General features: G+C 40.2%; 1 protein-coding gene across 3 annotated transcripts in view; it reads right to left on the bottom strand.

Annotated features, from left to right (window-relative positions):
• Positions 1–16,091, bottom strand: part of LOC126297774 (KICSTOR complex protein SZT2-like) — a 710,838-nt gene that overhangs the window by 314,199 nt on the left and 380,548 nt on the right. For all 3 annotated transcript variants that reach the window (XM_049988949.1, XM_049988951.1, XM_049988950.1), the window contains exons 20-22: positions 15,524–15,690; positions 10,350–10,474; positions 4,485–4,718 (exon numbers count right to left, since the gene is read on the bottom strand). In XM_049988949.1, coding sequence (XP_049844906.1) covers positions 4,485–4,718; positions 10,350–10,474; positions 15,524–15,690 — 526 coding nt within the window. The remainder of the gene's footprint in view (positions 1–4,484; positions 4,719–10,349; positions 10,475–15,523; positions 15,691–16,091) is intronic.

The following is a 16,091-nucleotide window of genomic DNA, read 5'->3' as shown; positions in this document are numbered from 1 at the left end:
CTCAGCAATGATGAACTCTCATGTTGCTGCAAGTTATCGGTTAAAGACAGCACCTTCACAATAAATATATATTTCTAAAATCATGAGAATCTGCTCTGATGCAGTACATAGTAATGGAGTGAGCATGTGTATGATTTAAAATGTTGCCAGTATTATTATTCCAGCTCTTACAGATACATTCGGTCTCTCTCTCTTTTGTTGGTGCATATATCCTACAGAGTAAATGCAAAACTTAATCCAACCAACAGCCAAGAATGATAATTCAAAATCACTGAGTAATTATAGACCAATCAGCAAGTTACCAACAGTACCTATAGCTTTGGAGTGCATTGTTCATGAACAGTTGATGGATTAACTTACAAAGATTAATATCATAGTGCAGCAACTGGATTAATCAAATTGACTGATGACATCAAACATGCCATGGACAGGTGTGAAGTGATTATTTTAACACTGCTTCTTTTCAGCAAGATTTCTGGTACTGCTGATTTCAATACATTAATTAATGAAAATAAAACAGCTATTATTTTATTTCAAACAATTCTGGCAGTCACCTTATAAACAGGTATTGAGTCAACCGTGGATCAGAGAAGGAATCATGGAAATATGCTCTCAGGGTGCCCTCAGGGTTCAGACCTTAGTATATTGCTAGTCTTGCTGTACATCACTGATACTTCATACACTATGTTATAAAAAGTATCCAGACACACCCAAAAGCATACAGTTTTCATATTAGGTGCATTGTGCTGTCACCTACTGCCAGGTACTCCATATCAGTGACCTCAGTAGTCATTAGACATCATGAGAGAGCAGAATGGGGTGCTCCACAGAACTCACGGACTTAGAACGTGGTCAGGTGATTGGGTGTCACTTGTGTCATATGCCTGTACGCGAGATTTCACACTCCTAGACATCCCTAGGTTCATTGTTTCCAATGTGATAGTGAAGTGGAAACATGAAGGGACATGTACAGCACAAAATTGTACAGGCTGACCTCATCTGTTGACTGGCAGAAACCACTGATAGCTGAAGAGGGCCATAATGTGTAATAGGAAGACATCTATCCAGACCATCAGACAGGAATTCCAAACTACATCAGGATCCACTGCAAGTTCTATGACAGTACAACAGCGAGTGAGAAAACTTGGATTATATGGTCAAGGGGCTGGTCATAAGCCACACATCACACCGGTAAATGCCAAACAATGCCTCGCTTGGTGTAAGGAGTGTAAACATTGGACTATTGAACAGTGGAAAAACGTTGTGTGCAGTGACGAATCACGGTACACAATGTGGTGATCCAATAGCAGGCTGAGGGTATGGCAAATACCCGGTGAATTTCATCTGCCAGCGTATGCGGTGCCAACAGTAAAATTTGGAGGTGGTAGTGTTATGGTGTGGTCATGTTTTTCATGGATGGGGGTTTGCACCCCTTGTTGTTTTGCACAGCACTATCACAGCACAGGCCTACATTGATGTTCTAAGCACCTTCTTGCTTCCCGCTATTGGAAAGGAATTTGGGGATGGCGATTTCATCTTTCAACATGATCAAGCACCTGTTCATAATGCATGGCCTGTGGTGGAGTGGTTACATGACAATAACATCCCTGTAATGGACTGGCCTGTACAAAGTCCTGACCTGAATCCTATAGAACACCTTTAGGATGTTTTGGAATGCCGATTTTGTGCCAAGCCTCACCAACTGACATCGATACCTCTCCTCAGCATAGCCCTCCATGAAGAATGGGCTGCCATTCCCCAAGAAACCTTCCAGCAACTGATTGAATGTATGCCTGTGAGGGTGGAAGCTGTCATCAAGGCTAAGGGTGGGCCAACACCATATTGAATTCCAGCATTACCAATGGAGGGCACCTCCAACTTGTAAGTCATTTTCAGCCAGGTGTCCAGATACTTTTGATCACATAGTGTATATACCACATATTTATAACTACCACACATAAGCTGATGATATACATTGGTATCTAACCAGTAGCTCTATGAACTTTGCTGCTCTTGTATCAGGTATTAATCAAAATGATCTTCGTATTCACATGAAAAATATGTAGGGGATTCCAGCCCCCTCCCTCTCTCCCCATCCCATCGCCAAAAAATTTTAAAAATTAAATGTCTGATTTAGACCTTTAAATGCTATATTTCATACACTTTCCGACCCTAACTCAAGGAGATATGTTTAAATGGCCATACATTTATATTTATTTTCATATTAAATTTAATCCACATTATCATTTTCAATGAATGTGATGTGGGATTCTACAGCTGGTGACCCCCTGCCACATCCATGTCTATAACTGACTGCTGCCCCCTACATACATTCATTTTTGTCTCACAAAAAGAATCTTTATTATTATTATTAGTATTATTATTATTATTATTATTGCTGTTGTTGTTTCTGTTTTTTGTCACTGCCCTTTTCAGCAGTTCATGTAACTTGCTCATGACATTTTTTCCCAATGTCAGACAATGAACACTGTTGTCACTGTTGTTGTTGCTGCAGTACTGTGAAATGCGAAACTTAATATTTTATCTGTGCCATTCCTGTGGGTGTGAAGCAACATAGTATTTTATTTGCACAGAGTCATGCTTCTGTTTGATAATTTGATAACTATGACTCTGAACATGCCAAAGACACTCCTCTATCTCACAGAAAGTGACAATTAGTAAATTTTGCTTCTTGTCCAAGTACAGGAACACATGTAACAACAAGACACAATGCTACAGACAGAGCGAAAATGAACACTAGTGCTCCATAGCAGTATTTAGTGGTAGCAGGCTAGGAACAAGGTACCTTCATTCTGCACTGACACAGCTGTAAAACAATGATTTTCAAGATATGGACAATATGTTGCGAACAGCATTGCAGACCATGTTTCAAACTCAGTGTACATGCACCTTTAGTAAGTCATGTGATGAAATCATTGATACACAGGTTTACTGCGTACTCAGGAAGGAAATATTTATAAAACATTTCAGCAGCATATGATTAACAAAATGTAAGCAGTACCTTTTTCTTTTTAATCATCAGATAGTAAAATGTCTATTTCTGTAATCTTTTAGTAGCTTCCTGGAACTCTCTAATTAAGGAGATAAATCCATGCTGTCTCATCTGTCACACAAAAATGCAGTTCTAATCAGTTACACGTCCACCTCTGGTCTGTACCTGTATGAATTTACACTGAGATCCTACCATGTCTTCTTGGTGCTTCACCTCTTTTGTCAGACAGTGTGTTTCCACTCAAAATAAAATAAAAATTGAGTAGCCCAGTCATCAGTCTTGCCAAATCTTTACTACAGTGATTTAATTCAACACACCACAAATAGTAAAAATGGTGAAAACTCAAAAGCTAGTCATAAATGCTTGCATAAAAAATGTTTATAAGATTCAGTTGTTTGATCACATCAGTCCTTTCTACACTCAATGAGGATGGATATGACTGGACACCCAATGTGATTTTCACACCTCTCTGTAAGTCCGCCTTTTTAGAGATGGTTGTGGGACTTAGCTGTTCCATACAGGATGTCAAATTAAACACCTTTCTGTTGTCAAGTTTCCAACATTATTTTATTTGGCAACCAGTTTCAGCATTTTACTACACCATCTTGAGACCCCTGACTGATGTGTAGAAAGAATTTACCTAAGTTGTGATCAAAACAGGGGCCAGCAATAATGGTCAGCAGGTGATGGTTGAAGTGATCACTATAGCAAAAATCTACTAATATGATTATTGCTGGCCCCTGTTTTGATCACAACTCAGGTAAATTCTTTCTACACATTGGTCAGGGGTCTCAGGACGGTGTAGTAAAATGCTGAAACTGGTTGCCAAATAAAATAAGGTTGGAAACTTGACAGCTGAAATGCGATTTTTGCGCACTCTGTTTTCTTCATCTATTTCTTAGTTACTGTTACTGGGCTGTAACAACTTTAAATTTTTCCCCATTCCAGCCATTCAACTGAAACAACCAGTGTCTTATTCTAAACTACTTGACATTCAAGATAAAATTACATCTTCATCTTTGATCATAACTCAGTCTATCCCAGCTGTTTTGCTTCTGACCAACAGTGAGCCACTAGCCCTGTCACACTGTCAATACTATATATTCTTTCCTCATCTGTTTTCTTTCTTCTGTTACCATCTGGTAACCTTGTCCTATAAAATCTCACTCTTCTACAGACCAATCAATTTCTGCACATCTGACTCCTTCTGTGCTGCCATCATTAATTTCAGTTAGATGCCAATACTCACATTAGACAAGAAAATCTACATTCACATGATTCACAATTAAGTGCCTGGCCGAGAGTCACAATGGAAAACTGCTTAACACAATGTTAATAAGACTGACATTTCTCAAATATGATATATTAATTACTGTATTATTAACATTATTTAAATCTTACAAAGTGACACACACACACACACACACACACACACACACACACGTGTGTGCGCTAGCGCATGCATGCATACCATCTGCATCACTGCAAGGAACTGGTAATGGATAAGTGCTTCCTTCCCTCTGTCTTGCTATTAACAGTTGTTGAAACTTTGCACAGTCATCATCACTCAGGTTTAGTTCTTTATTGTGAAGCTTTTTCAGATGCTCATACAAAGCATCAAGAAGCAAATTATTTGGCCCATCTTCTGGAAGAGTAGATGATGATGAAGAGTTCCTTTTCTCCGTGTAAGCATTGCCACTGAGATCTGCAAGACACACTTAAAATTAAGATTGCACGTGGAAAAAAATATTTGGGAACAACAGGCCCTTAAGCTAAATTTCTCTGACAAAAGAAAAGAAAAAGGAAAAAAACAATGTCAGTAGTCAACCAAGAGCTAACCAGTTGTAAACCATGAGACAGCTGAAGTACTTTGAAACATCACAAAATGCAGGAAAAAATACAAATACACTCCTGGAAATGGAAAAAAGAACACATTGACACTGGTGTGTCAGACCCACCATACTTGCTCCGAACACTGTGAGAGTGCTGTACAAGCAATGATCACACGCACGGCACAGCGGACACACCAGGAACCGCGGTGTTGGCCGTCGAATGGCGCTAGCTGCGCAGCATTTGTGCACCACCGCCATCAGTGTCAGCCAGTTTGCCGTGGCATACAGAGCTCCATCGTAGTCTTTAACATTGGTAGCATGCCGCGACAGTGTCGACGTGAACCGTATGTGCAGTTCACGGACTTTGAGCGAGGGCGTATTGTGGGCATGAGGGAGGCCGGGTGGACGTACCGCCGAATTGCTCAACACATGGGGCGTGAGGTCTCCACAGTACATCGATGTTGTCGCCAGTGGTCGGCGGAAGGTGCACGTGCCTGTCGACCTGGGACCGGACTGCAGCGACGCACGGATGCACGCCAAGACCGTAGGATCCTACGCAGTGCCGTAGGGGACCGCACCGCCACTTCCCAGCAAATTAGGGACACTGTTGCTCCTGGGGTATTGGCGAGGACCATTCGCAACCGTCTCCATGAAGCTGGGCTACGGTCCCGCACACCATTAGGCCGTCTTCCGCTCACGCCCCAACATCGTGCAGCCCGCCTCCAGTGGTGTCGCGACAGGCGTGAATGGAGGGACGAATGGAGACGTGTCGTCTTCAGCGATGAGAGTCGCTTCTGCCTTGGTGCCAATGATGGTCGTATGCGTGTTTGGTGCCGTGCAGGTGAGCGCCACAATCAGGACTGCATACGACCGAGGCACACAGGGCCAACACCCGGCATCATGGTGTGGGGAGCGATCTCCTACACTGGCCGTACACCTCTGGTGATCGTCGAGGGGACACTGAATAGTTCACGGTACATCCAAACTGTCATCGAACCCAGCGTTCTACCATTCCTAGACCGGCAAGGGAACTTGCTGTTCCAACAGGACAATGCACGTCCGCATGTATCCCGTGCCACCCAACGTGCTCTAGAAGGTGTAAGTCAACTACCCTGGCCAGCAAGATCTCCGGATCTGTCCCCCATTTAGCATGTTTGGGACTGGATGAAGCGTCGTCTCACGCGGTCTGCACGTCCAGCACGAACGCTGGTCCAACTGAGGCACCAGGTGGAAATGGCATGGCAAGCCGTTCCAAAGGACTACATCCAGCATCTCTACGATCGTCTCCATGGGAGAATAGCAGCCTGCATTGCAGCGAAAGGTGGATATACACTGTACTAGTGCCGACATTGTGCATGCTCTGTTGCCTGTGTCTATGTGCCTGTGGTTCTGTCAGTGTGATCATGTGATGTATCTGACCCCAGGAATGTGTCAATAAAGTTTCCCCTTCCTGGGACAATGAATTCACGGTGTTCTTATTTCCATTTCCAGGAGTGTATATACATTTAAGTATGCAGTAAGAACATAGTCACACGAGGATATGACTCCATTCCTTCCACATGGTAGTCTAGTGCTTTTTTTATGACTCCTACTTGCTCCTTATCACCAGCTGAAACTACCTTTCTTCATTCATAAGATGAAAATGAAAATATTGAAAAATTAAATGAAAATATTGAACTTAACTTCATAAGCTCAAGCCTACTTCATTACAAGTACTAACAGACACTGTGGTTTTCAATCATATGAAATGTTCTCTGACCACTCATTTCCCTCCTACTCTCCAAATATTTACTTTAATTGTTCACATACTCAAACACATTATGCACTATCCTGCTCTCTTGCTGTGTCTATAAGATAGTATTCCAGATTTACTCTTCTTGCACTGTGAAGTCACCTACATGAACCTCACATTACCTTCCTGTATAATAGGTCCCAAACAACAGTGATCTGTCTGCAACTAAATAATTATGCTACTATGTCACTTTTATATTATTCCATCCTTATAAATTGAAGAAAAACAGTTTTGCCTTCATGATGGTGAAATGTAGGCATTGTAACTGCAGTTTCTTTAAGTGCCCAAGAAGATATGACTCTATGGAGCCTCAGATCATTGCTTTGGTTTACCAATCTGGCATACACAAGTATCTGTAAAAAGTTAACTCATCACTGTCTATTTGACATAACAAAGTTCACAGTTCATTTACTTTTAACCCTTCCAAGTAGTCTTAGGCCTGTAACTCTATGGAAAATATTAGGCAAGGGGTGCACAGACCGCAGCCCATGGGCCGCATGTGGCTCACCACTGATCTGACAGTGGCCCAGTTCTCACTGTCTGTTTTTGTAATTTTTTTCTTACCTTTCATTCTCTCCTGAAAAGGAAAGGGTGGGCCCTTGCAGACCTTAGTTCTTTTGAGCCACATCAGTCTAGCTGACATTGGGGCAAGGGGAACCCAATTCAGAATAACTTGTCACACAGCACATTGTTTTTGAACTTGTGCCTATGCAAAACAAATGCTGCAAACATGTGTCTCCCATTCATTTCACATGAAATCTCCATTTCTGGTTGTATATATATCATCAAAATTCTGAGCTGGTTGGAGGACCATGCTCATAACAATCCAAACATTCTGAATAGGAAAGAGATCTGGTGACCTTGCTGGTCAAGGTAGGGTTCGGAAAGCATGAAGACAAGCAGTAGAAATTCTTGCTCTGTTTTGGCAGCCATTATCTAGCTGAAATTTAAGCCCAGAGTGGCTTGTCATGAAGGGCAACAAAATGGGGCATAGAATTTCTTCAATTTAACGCTGGGCTGTAAGGGTGCCATGGATGACAACCAAAGGGATCTTTCTATGAAAACGAAATGGCACCCCAGATCATCACTCCTGGTTGTCCTGTCCGGGGCATCTCCAGACATATTGTTGCTGGTTATTGGGACTTGCAGCCTTGAGCCCAAGACACACACTGAGAAATACAGAAACCTGGTACCTTGCAGGAATCAGCAAGAGGCCACTGGCAGCACCACAAGATGCCATAGTCTCTGTTTTAGACAGTGACTACGGCACAACAGGTGTAAAGCAAAGCATAGGGCTTCTTATAGAGAAATACTAATTGAAAGACATTTGGCTCTCAGATGAGCAAATTGTGAAGCCTTTGGTGACTACTGTAGCAGAATCTTATTGATCTGCCTCTCACAATACCACAAGAAATTCTATGTAAAGGCTGTAGTGGCAGCAAAGTTAGTGTCCCCATGCTCACAAGTCACAGAAACTGAAATTGAGGGTAGAAAAGCTAAAGTAGAAGTGTTAATCTCCATTTTCAAACATTCTTTTATAAAGGAAAATATAGGACTACTGCCCACTTTAATCCTCAAATCACTGCAAAGATGAGTGATATATGCTATGGTGACCAGGGGCACCAGCTACAATGGTACAACAGTTACAATAAACAGGTCAAAGCAGGCAACACTCACGTGCTCCATAGCAGCCACGTGGGAACATCAAGTATTAACCCAGACCTCCAGGACACACACTGAGAAATACAGAATCCTGGTACCTTGCAGGAATCAGCAAGAGGCCACTGGCAGCACCATGAAATCATGCCTCCATCCAGTCATGGATGACTGGGGAGCCACACGTCTCTTCCTGAAGAGTGACTGCTTAAGCCAAACCAGGGACCACTGTGCAGTTCCCATTGGTGAGAGCTGGGCAAGGCATGTGCTGGCTGCTTGCAGTCAATCACTTAAACTCTCATCAATGTGCCATAGGAAAAGACTGTGTCACAACAAGAAGTTAGACTTCATTGTAGGCAACTGTTTGTCAAGTGTTAATTTCTCCAATTTTAAAGCTCTCAGGAGCTTGCTGGAGCCTATACCTCAGGACTGTGTTTAGTTGGAACCACTGAAGAGGCAAAGTTAATTTCTGGTTATCCATATTGTAACCAACAGCTTTTCGCAAGTTAATAAAGAGGCTGTCTGTAAAATCTATCATGACTCTCCTCAATTAGTAACAAAAAGCAGGATTTTTCAATACAAATATTAATGTCAGCCCTGTTGAGAAACAGTTGAAATCACTAAAACTGAACAAGAGCCCAGGGTCAATGCAAACCCTATCAAATTCAATACAGAATTTGCAACCAGGTTATCTTCTCTTTTAACTATAATATATGTGGGTCCCAATAGACATGGGGGAGGGGAGGGTGGGGAGGGGGGAGATTAAACCAACTGATGAACTAGTTGAAAGAAAGCACTAGTTCAAGGTCATTGGCTTCCACGTCCCTCTGCGGCAGAATCTTAGAACATATTCTCAAACACAATCATGTATCTTGAACATAATGACATCTTCCATGCACACATTCGAAAAATGTCTCTCATATGAAATGTAACTCACATTTTTATTACACAACATCCTCAATGATATGGATCATGTCAGTCAAGTAGATGCAGTATTTCTACAGTTTAAGGATTTAACTCAGTGCCATATCAGTGCTTATTAAAGAAACTACAATGCCTGACTCCAAATGTCAACTGTGTGCAGTTCTCTTTGCAGAGTTCATTTGGCTACTGATTGAGATGGTCCTGCATTCACTAACAGCAGCAATATCTGTCAGCTTTGTCCACTAGCAGGAAGAAGATCCCAGCAGAGGGGTCAAAATGTTGATTGTTTGAAGAAATATGTTGTGGCCTAAAAAACCAGATGATTTTAACATCACAGACAATGGCCATGAAAGCCTTGGTTTGAAACTGATTTGTCATTGACAGGGCATGATACCCATTGGCTACAACCTTTTTTATGTCCACTGCTCTATATACTATGATCAGTAAACACACCATGAACAATAACAAGTGGCTATATACTCCCTTGGAATACACATAAAATTAGTTCCACTTCTGATGATTGAACCTCATTACAAATTCATTCAGTTCTATCTGTTTCAAAGTCTTCAATCCAGTCAGAAAACTGGTCTGATATTCTATTAGCTTATACATTTTTCATCAGACAACAGTGAGTATCTCTGCTGAATGCTTTTCGAAGTCTAGTTACATGGTATCAATCTACCTTTTCGATTTCAGAGATGAGCAGAGTAAGCTGAATTACACAAGAGGAGTGCAGAATCCAAGTTGCTTCCTACTGAGGAGATTTTCATTCTCTGAGAATGTCATTAGACCCTGTAGAGAAGTTTGGTATTTGATGCCAAATGTTGGTGAACAGTTCACCAATCAAAAACTGTATTTCTCCACCACCCCATTGTTTACCAAATACTGATGAAAAACTTTCTTTTGCCACTTGCATTCTAAGAGTGATTTCTAAGCAGATAACAGTAACAGTGACTTCAACTAAAAATTATGAACAGTCACCTACTACTGCTGTAGTATCTAACAAAATGTATCAACAAGAATACCACACATTCAGAAGTATCATTAGTGTCATCAAAATTACAAAACTGGAACTGTCAAGTGTACCCATTTGATTGAAAAATAATTACTTTACTAGTACTGGTGCTCTTACCTTGTATAAATGTAGACAGCAATAATTCAGCCTGCTGACATTTTGGCAATACATGCATCAGGTTAAATGGAAATGGTATGTGGTTTATTCTCTCTTCAAAAAATGTTGCTGCTTGTATTTCAGAACTAGAATAAAAAGCTGCTATAAATCACATGGAAAATGTAACTAAGCAAAATTCTGTAATCTATAAAAATTTATATCAATATGCAAAACATTTCTAATTAATTTAAGTATTACTGATTCTCATGATTTATTGTAGATTTTAAGCACCAATATTTTCTTTCATGTGAAAAGTCTCTGTCTTTGAACTTCTGTACATACTAAAGGGTCACAGACAATGATTTATTCATACATTTGAGTCAAAGGAGAAGCAATATTCCTGAATATGTTGTTGTTGTTGTTGTTGTTGTTGATATTGTGGTCTTCAGTCCTGAGATTGGTTTGATGCAGCTCTCCATGCTACTCTATCCTGTGCAAGCTTCTTCATCTCCCAGTACTTACTGCAACCTACATCCTTCTGAATCTGCTTAATGTATTCATCTCTTGGTCACCCTCTATGATTTTTACACTCAATGATGCCTTCCAATGCTAAATTTGTGATCCTCTGATGCCTCAGAACATGTCCTACCAACTGGTCCCTTCTTCTTGTCAAGTTGTGCCACAAACTCGTCTTCTTCCCAATTCTATTCAATACCTCCTCATTAGTTATGTGATCTACCCATCTAATCTTCAGCATTCTTCTGTAGCACCACATTTCAAAAGCTTCTATTCTCTTCTTGTCCAAACTATTTATCGTTCATGTTTCACTTCCGTACATGGCTACACTCCATACAAATACTTTCAGAAATGACTTCCGACACTTAAATCTATACTTGAAGTTAACAAATTTCTCTTCTTCAGAAACGCTTTCCTTGCCATTGCCAGTCTACATTTTATATCCTCTCTACTTCGACCATCATCAGTTATTTTACTTCCTAAATAGCAAAACTCCTTTACTACTTTAAGTGTCTCATTTCCTAATCTAATTCCCTCAGCACAAGCTGAGTTAACTCGACTACATTCCATTATCCTTGTTTGCTTTTGTTGATGTTCATCTTATATCCTCCTTTCAAGACACTGTCCATTCCGTTCAACTGCCCTTCCAAGTCCTTTGCTGCCTCTGACAGAAATACAATGTCATTGGTGAACCTCAAAGTTTTTATTTCTTCTCCATGGATTTTAATACCTACTCTGAATTTTTCTTTTGTTTCCTTTACTGTTTGCTCAATATACCTTCTAGTATCTCCAGGAGTCTTCCACGTATACAACCTTATTTTATGATTCTTGAATCAAGTGTTAGCTATGATTAAGTTATGCTCTGTGAAAAATTCTACCAGACAGATTCCTCTTTCATTTCTTATCCCCAGTCCATATTCACCTACTCTGTTTCCTTCTCTCCCTTTTCCTACTCTCAAATTCCAGTCACCCATGACTATTAAATTTTCATCTCCATTCACTACCTGAATAATTTCTTTTATCTCATCATACATTTCATCAATTTCCTTGTCATCTGCAGGGCTACTTGGCATATAAACTTGTACTACTGTGGTAGGCGTGGGCTTCACTATGCTGTTTGTAGTAGCTTACCCGTACTCCTATTTTTTTATTCATTATTAAACCTACTTCTGCATTACCCCTATTTGATTTTGTATTTATAACCCTGTATTCACCTGACCAAAAGTCTTGTTCCTCCTGCCACCAAACTTCACTAATTCCCACTATATCTAACTTTAGCCTATCCATTTCCCTTTTTAAATTTTCTAACCTACCTGCCTGATTAAGGGATCTGACAATCCATGCTCCGATCCGTAGACTGCCAGTTTTCTTTCTCCTGATAACAACGTCCTCTTGAGTTGTCCCCGCCCGGAGATCCAAATGGGGGACTATTTTACCTCCGGAATATTTTACGCAAGAGGACGCCATCATCATTTAACCATATAGTAAAGCTGCATGCACTTGGGAAAAATTACCGCTTTAGTTTCCCCTTGCTTTCAGCCATTTGCAGTACCAGCACAGCAAGGCCGTTTTGGTTAGTGTTACAAGGCCAGATCAGTCAATCATCCACACGGCTGGCCCTGCAACTACTGAAAAGGCTACTGCCCCTCTTCAGGAACCACACATTTGTCTGGCCTCTCAACAGGTACCCCTCCGTTGTGGTTGCACCTACGGTACAGCCATCTGTATCCCTGAGGCACGCAGGCCACCCCACCAACGGCAAGGTCCTTGGTTCAGTGGGGGGCGGGGCTGAATATGTTATGCTCTTGCATAAAAAAAATTTCCACCACAACTTTTCACCCATCTCTTCCTGCAAATATGAAATCACACACTTCTGCTGTTCTCAACATTTGTACAATGCGAACTTTATATATTTTAGGATAACTTGCTGCAAATCCTATTCAGTTCCTACAGAATGATATTCAAATCATCACTAAGTTCATGTTCTACCTTATCAGTCCTCTTTCTCCTTGTCTCATTTTTATTACTATCTTGGGTAACACTTAGCCATATCCACAATACGCCATCTCACAAGACTCAACTTATTTCATCAGATGATGGGCCAAAACTAACAATATCTTTACTAATTTCTGCGATTACATAATTATATAGGAATAAATCATCAGTACCAACAAGCCTCATCTAATAGATTCAGAGTGGAAAAATGAGCCAACTCTTCATATCAAACATACAAGAAACTTCCACAGTTCGAGTCATATAACATCGGCAGAGGTATATGATGTTTATCTTCTGAACCCATTTTTCAAAATGTATATCAATACATGTAACATACTTTTTGTTTCCAGTTATCAACTCTCAAAAACTGGTAAAATTGTTCTTTCTAACCATAGAATTAGTTCCTCCACCTTCTCATTTCGCACGTATGCTCTAACTATTCTTCTGCTTAGCTCCCACAAATGCTTTTGTCCCTGTTTCTATTCCTGCTTTATCAGACCTATAAAACTGAATGACTAGCCTCGTGACTTCCACAGTTAGATAGTTAGTTAGCTAGTTAGTTTCTTTGTTATTGTTTTTTTATTTATTTTCAGAATATCTGAAGCTTTTTCTCGATACACTTTTGACCACAGGACGTAAGTGCCCGTTTGAATAAAATAAGAGTTCACCTACAGTCTCAGTGCAGTTCTGCAGAGTGCATTATGTCTCTAATTATTGAATCGGGTAATGCAACATGAATAGTCTGCTTCTTGTCAACATGAGTTAATAATATGCACACACTGTCACTTAAGGCAAGATTGGTTGTCAGCAGGACAAAACGCCTGCAAAATTGATGTATACTACAAACATGTCATTCAAATATTTGATCTTTATTGTGAAGCACAAAACATTAAAGATGTGCTCCATAGCGATCCTCTGCAGTCAACACCACCAGCTGATGACCACAACCCACAAATTGTGGCTGAAAAAGTATCCCAAGGAGAATACAACAAAATGACATACTGCCTTTTTTTAGGTAGCTGCAAGAGCTATGTCAACCCAAACCGTACAAACCATCTCCAGTTGATTAGTTTGGCCTCCTGGTGACCATTACTAACAGTAAAAAACCTAGCACTGTGATGTGTGAAGAAGGTGAGCAAGAGGACACTCTGAGTAGAACTTGGATCACTGGTACTAGGTTTTCTTTGCTGACCAGTACAGGATTTTCCTGATACCTGCTGATTGCCACATAAGAATGTGGAGATGGCTAGGTTCCAAGGCCTGTCTTTGGTCCACAATCCCATGAGTTAACAAGGGAGGCAGCTTGCTTATTTATAGATGTTTGATGTCTCTCACAGGTAATAGGGTTAATTTGCAGCCTATACAATACTTTGAATGAAGTTAACTACAAAAACATGCAGTGACATGTTGCTGCACTTGAGGCCATCCTATGTGACCTGAACATTGATTGATTAACAATGTACAAGTTGAAAACCAAAATTCATTCAATTAGAAACACACAAATGAACCACAAAAAAATACAAGCAAGTAAAATATCTGGCTGTGGAGCAGACAACATGTACATGACAAAATCCTGTGGTTGAAGTTGGTGGATTCCTTGTTAAGATTATGTACAGGAAGTAGAGCTCCACAAATTTGGCAAACTGAGTTCTGTATCCAATATTCACTTCTTTGACAACACAGCAGTGTATCGCATTCACACATTGTAGTCATGGAATCATTTTTGATTTTGGAACACAAAATATGTACAGACAAATATGAATCCCCACTTGTCACAAAAATGCAGTGAGATCTGCCATTTCAGTGTGGGTGGCAGTGCTTCACGTTCTGTAGTTTCTTTCTTCTTTATAACCTCATTAAATCTATTAAGATGAAATGTGAACTGTTCTGGTAACATTCTCAGATGGCGAAAATAATTTCTCAGGCTTTCCACAATAACTGTTTCAGTAAGGTTGCTGAGAAATCGAGATGATGTCTTTTTTTAATTCAGTCACAAATCCAAACACATTTCTTATGTATGTTTTATACAGCAGCTTCATGCATACAAGCATTAAATCCATCACTATGAGTGAAGCTGGCACATACAAAAGATAGAACTAAAGTGTACACTGGTGTCACTATGTCTACAGCCAGATATGAAACTATTTTCATGACCTAACGTAAAAGTGTAAAGTAGCCTTTATACTTCCCTGTAATATGGTAGCCACCTTATGAATAAGGTTTTATTTCAACTTTCAGTCTGTTGTGACTGAAGAGGGGGTGAGACAAGGAAGGGGGAGGGGAAGGAATTCGCTGAAGGAGCATGGCTATACCTGCATTTCCTCAATATTCTCCGAGTAAATTTCAGTCTCATGATTAGTTTTAAGTGGTCATTCCCCTTTAAATCCCCCCCCCCCCTCTCTCTCTCTCTCTCTCTCTCTCTCTCTCTCTCTCTCTCTCTCTCTCTCTCTCTCTCTCTCTGTCTACCAGCCCCAAACAACTATCCCACACTATTTTCTCTATTGTCTCCCCCATACCATCCCCCAAACCTACTCAATAAGCAAACAAACCTTGTCTGAATATATATAACCTAAGAAATTACCAAGAACTCATATAAAATGTACATAATTGTGAATTCATAGGTTTATGCATACACCTTTATTCTCAAAAAATCAATTATTCTTTGGTAAAATACTTATACTTGCCTGTCACAGTTCTTCAAGTAGTCAATTACCCTTTGGTAAGGATTATTAACAGTCTGGCCATCAGCTAATGATCTAATAGGGGATGACACTTGATCACCTTTGCACATCAGACTTAGGTGTTCAAATGTAAGCAGGCAAGAGATACACTCATAATCAACACTGCATATCTGGAAAAGAAAGGGCCAAATGACTCATATGGTTATTAATTTTAAGCTGACTTTAACTAATGATTAACTTCATCATATGTCAGTCTTTAAGAGTTATTTAAGATGTACATGGGAGAGTCGTATTGAGTTAATTATCATTTTAGAAACATTAAATTACATAACTAATTCATTATCGAAAATATAATGTAAATAATAGATAAAAAATATACTTACCCAGCGGCGTCATGAGAACACAAACAGAAAAAGGTTTAATTTTTACAAGCTTATGCAGCCAGTGGCTCTTTCTTCTTGCACAAGAGTTGAAGGGAAGGGAAGGGAAGAGTCATGAAGGAAAAGGACTGGAGAGGTTTAGGGAAAGGGGTACAGTTCAGAAAAATCACCCAGAACCTTGGGTCAGGGGA

Source organism: Schistocerca gregaria, chromosome X (genome assembly GCF_023897955.1).
Source record: "Schistocerca gregaria isolate iqSchGreg1 chromosome X, iqSchGreg1.2, whole genome shotgun sequence".
NCBI classification, from domain to species: Eukaryota; Metazoa; Arthropoda; class Insecta; order Orthoptera; family Acrididae; genus Schistocerca; species Schistocerca gregaria.
This window is presented reverse-complemented; position numbering and strand designations above follow the sequence as displayed.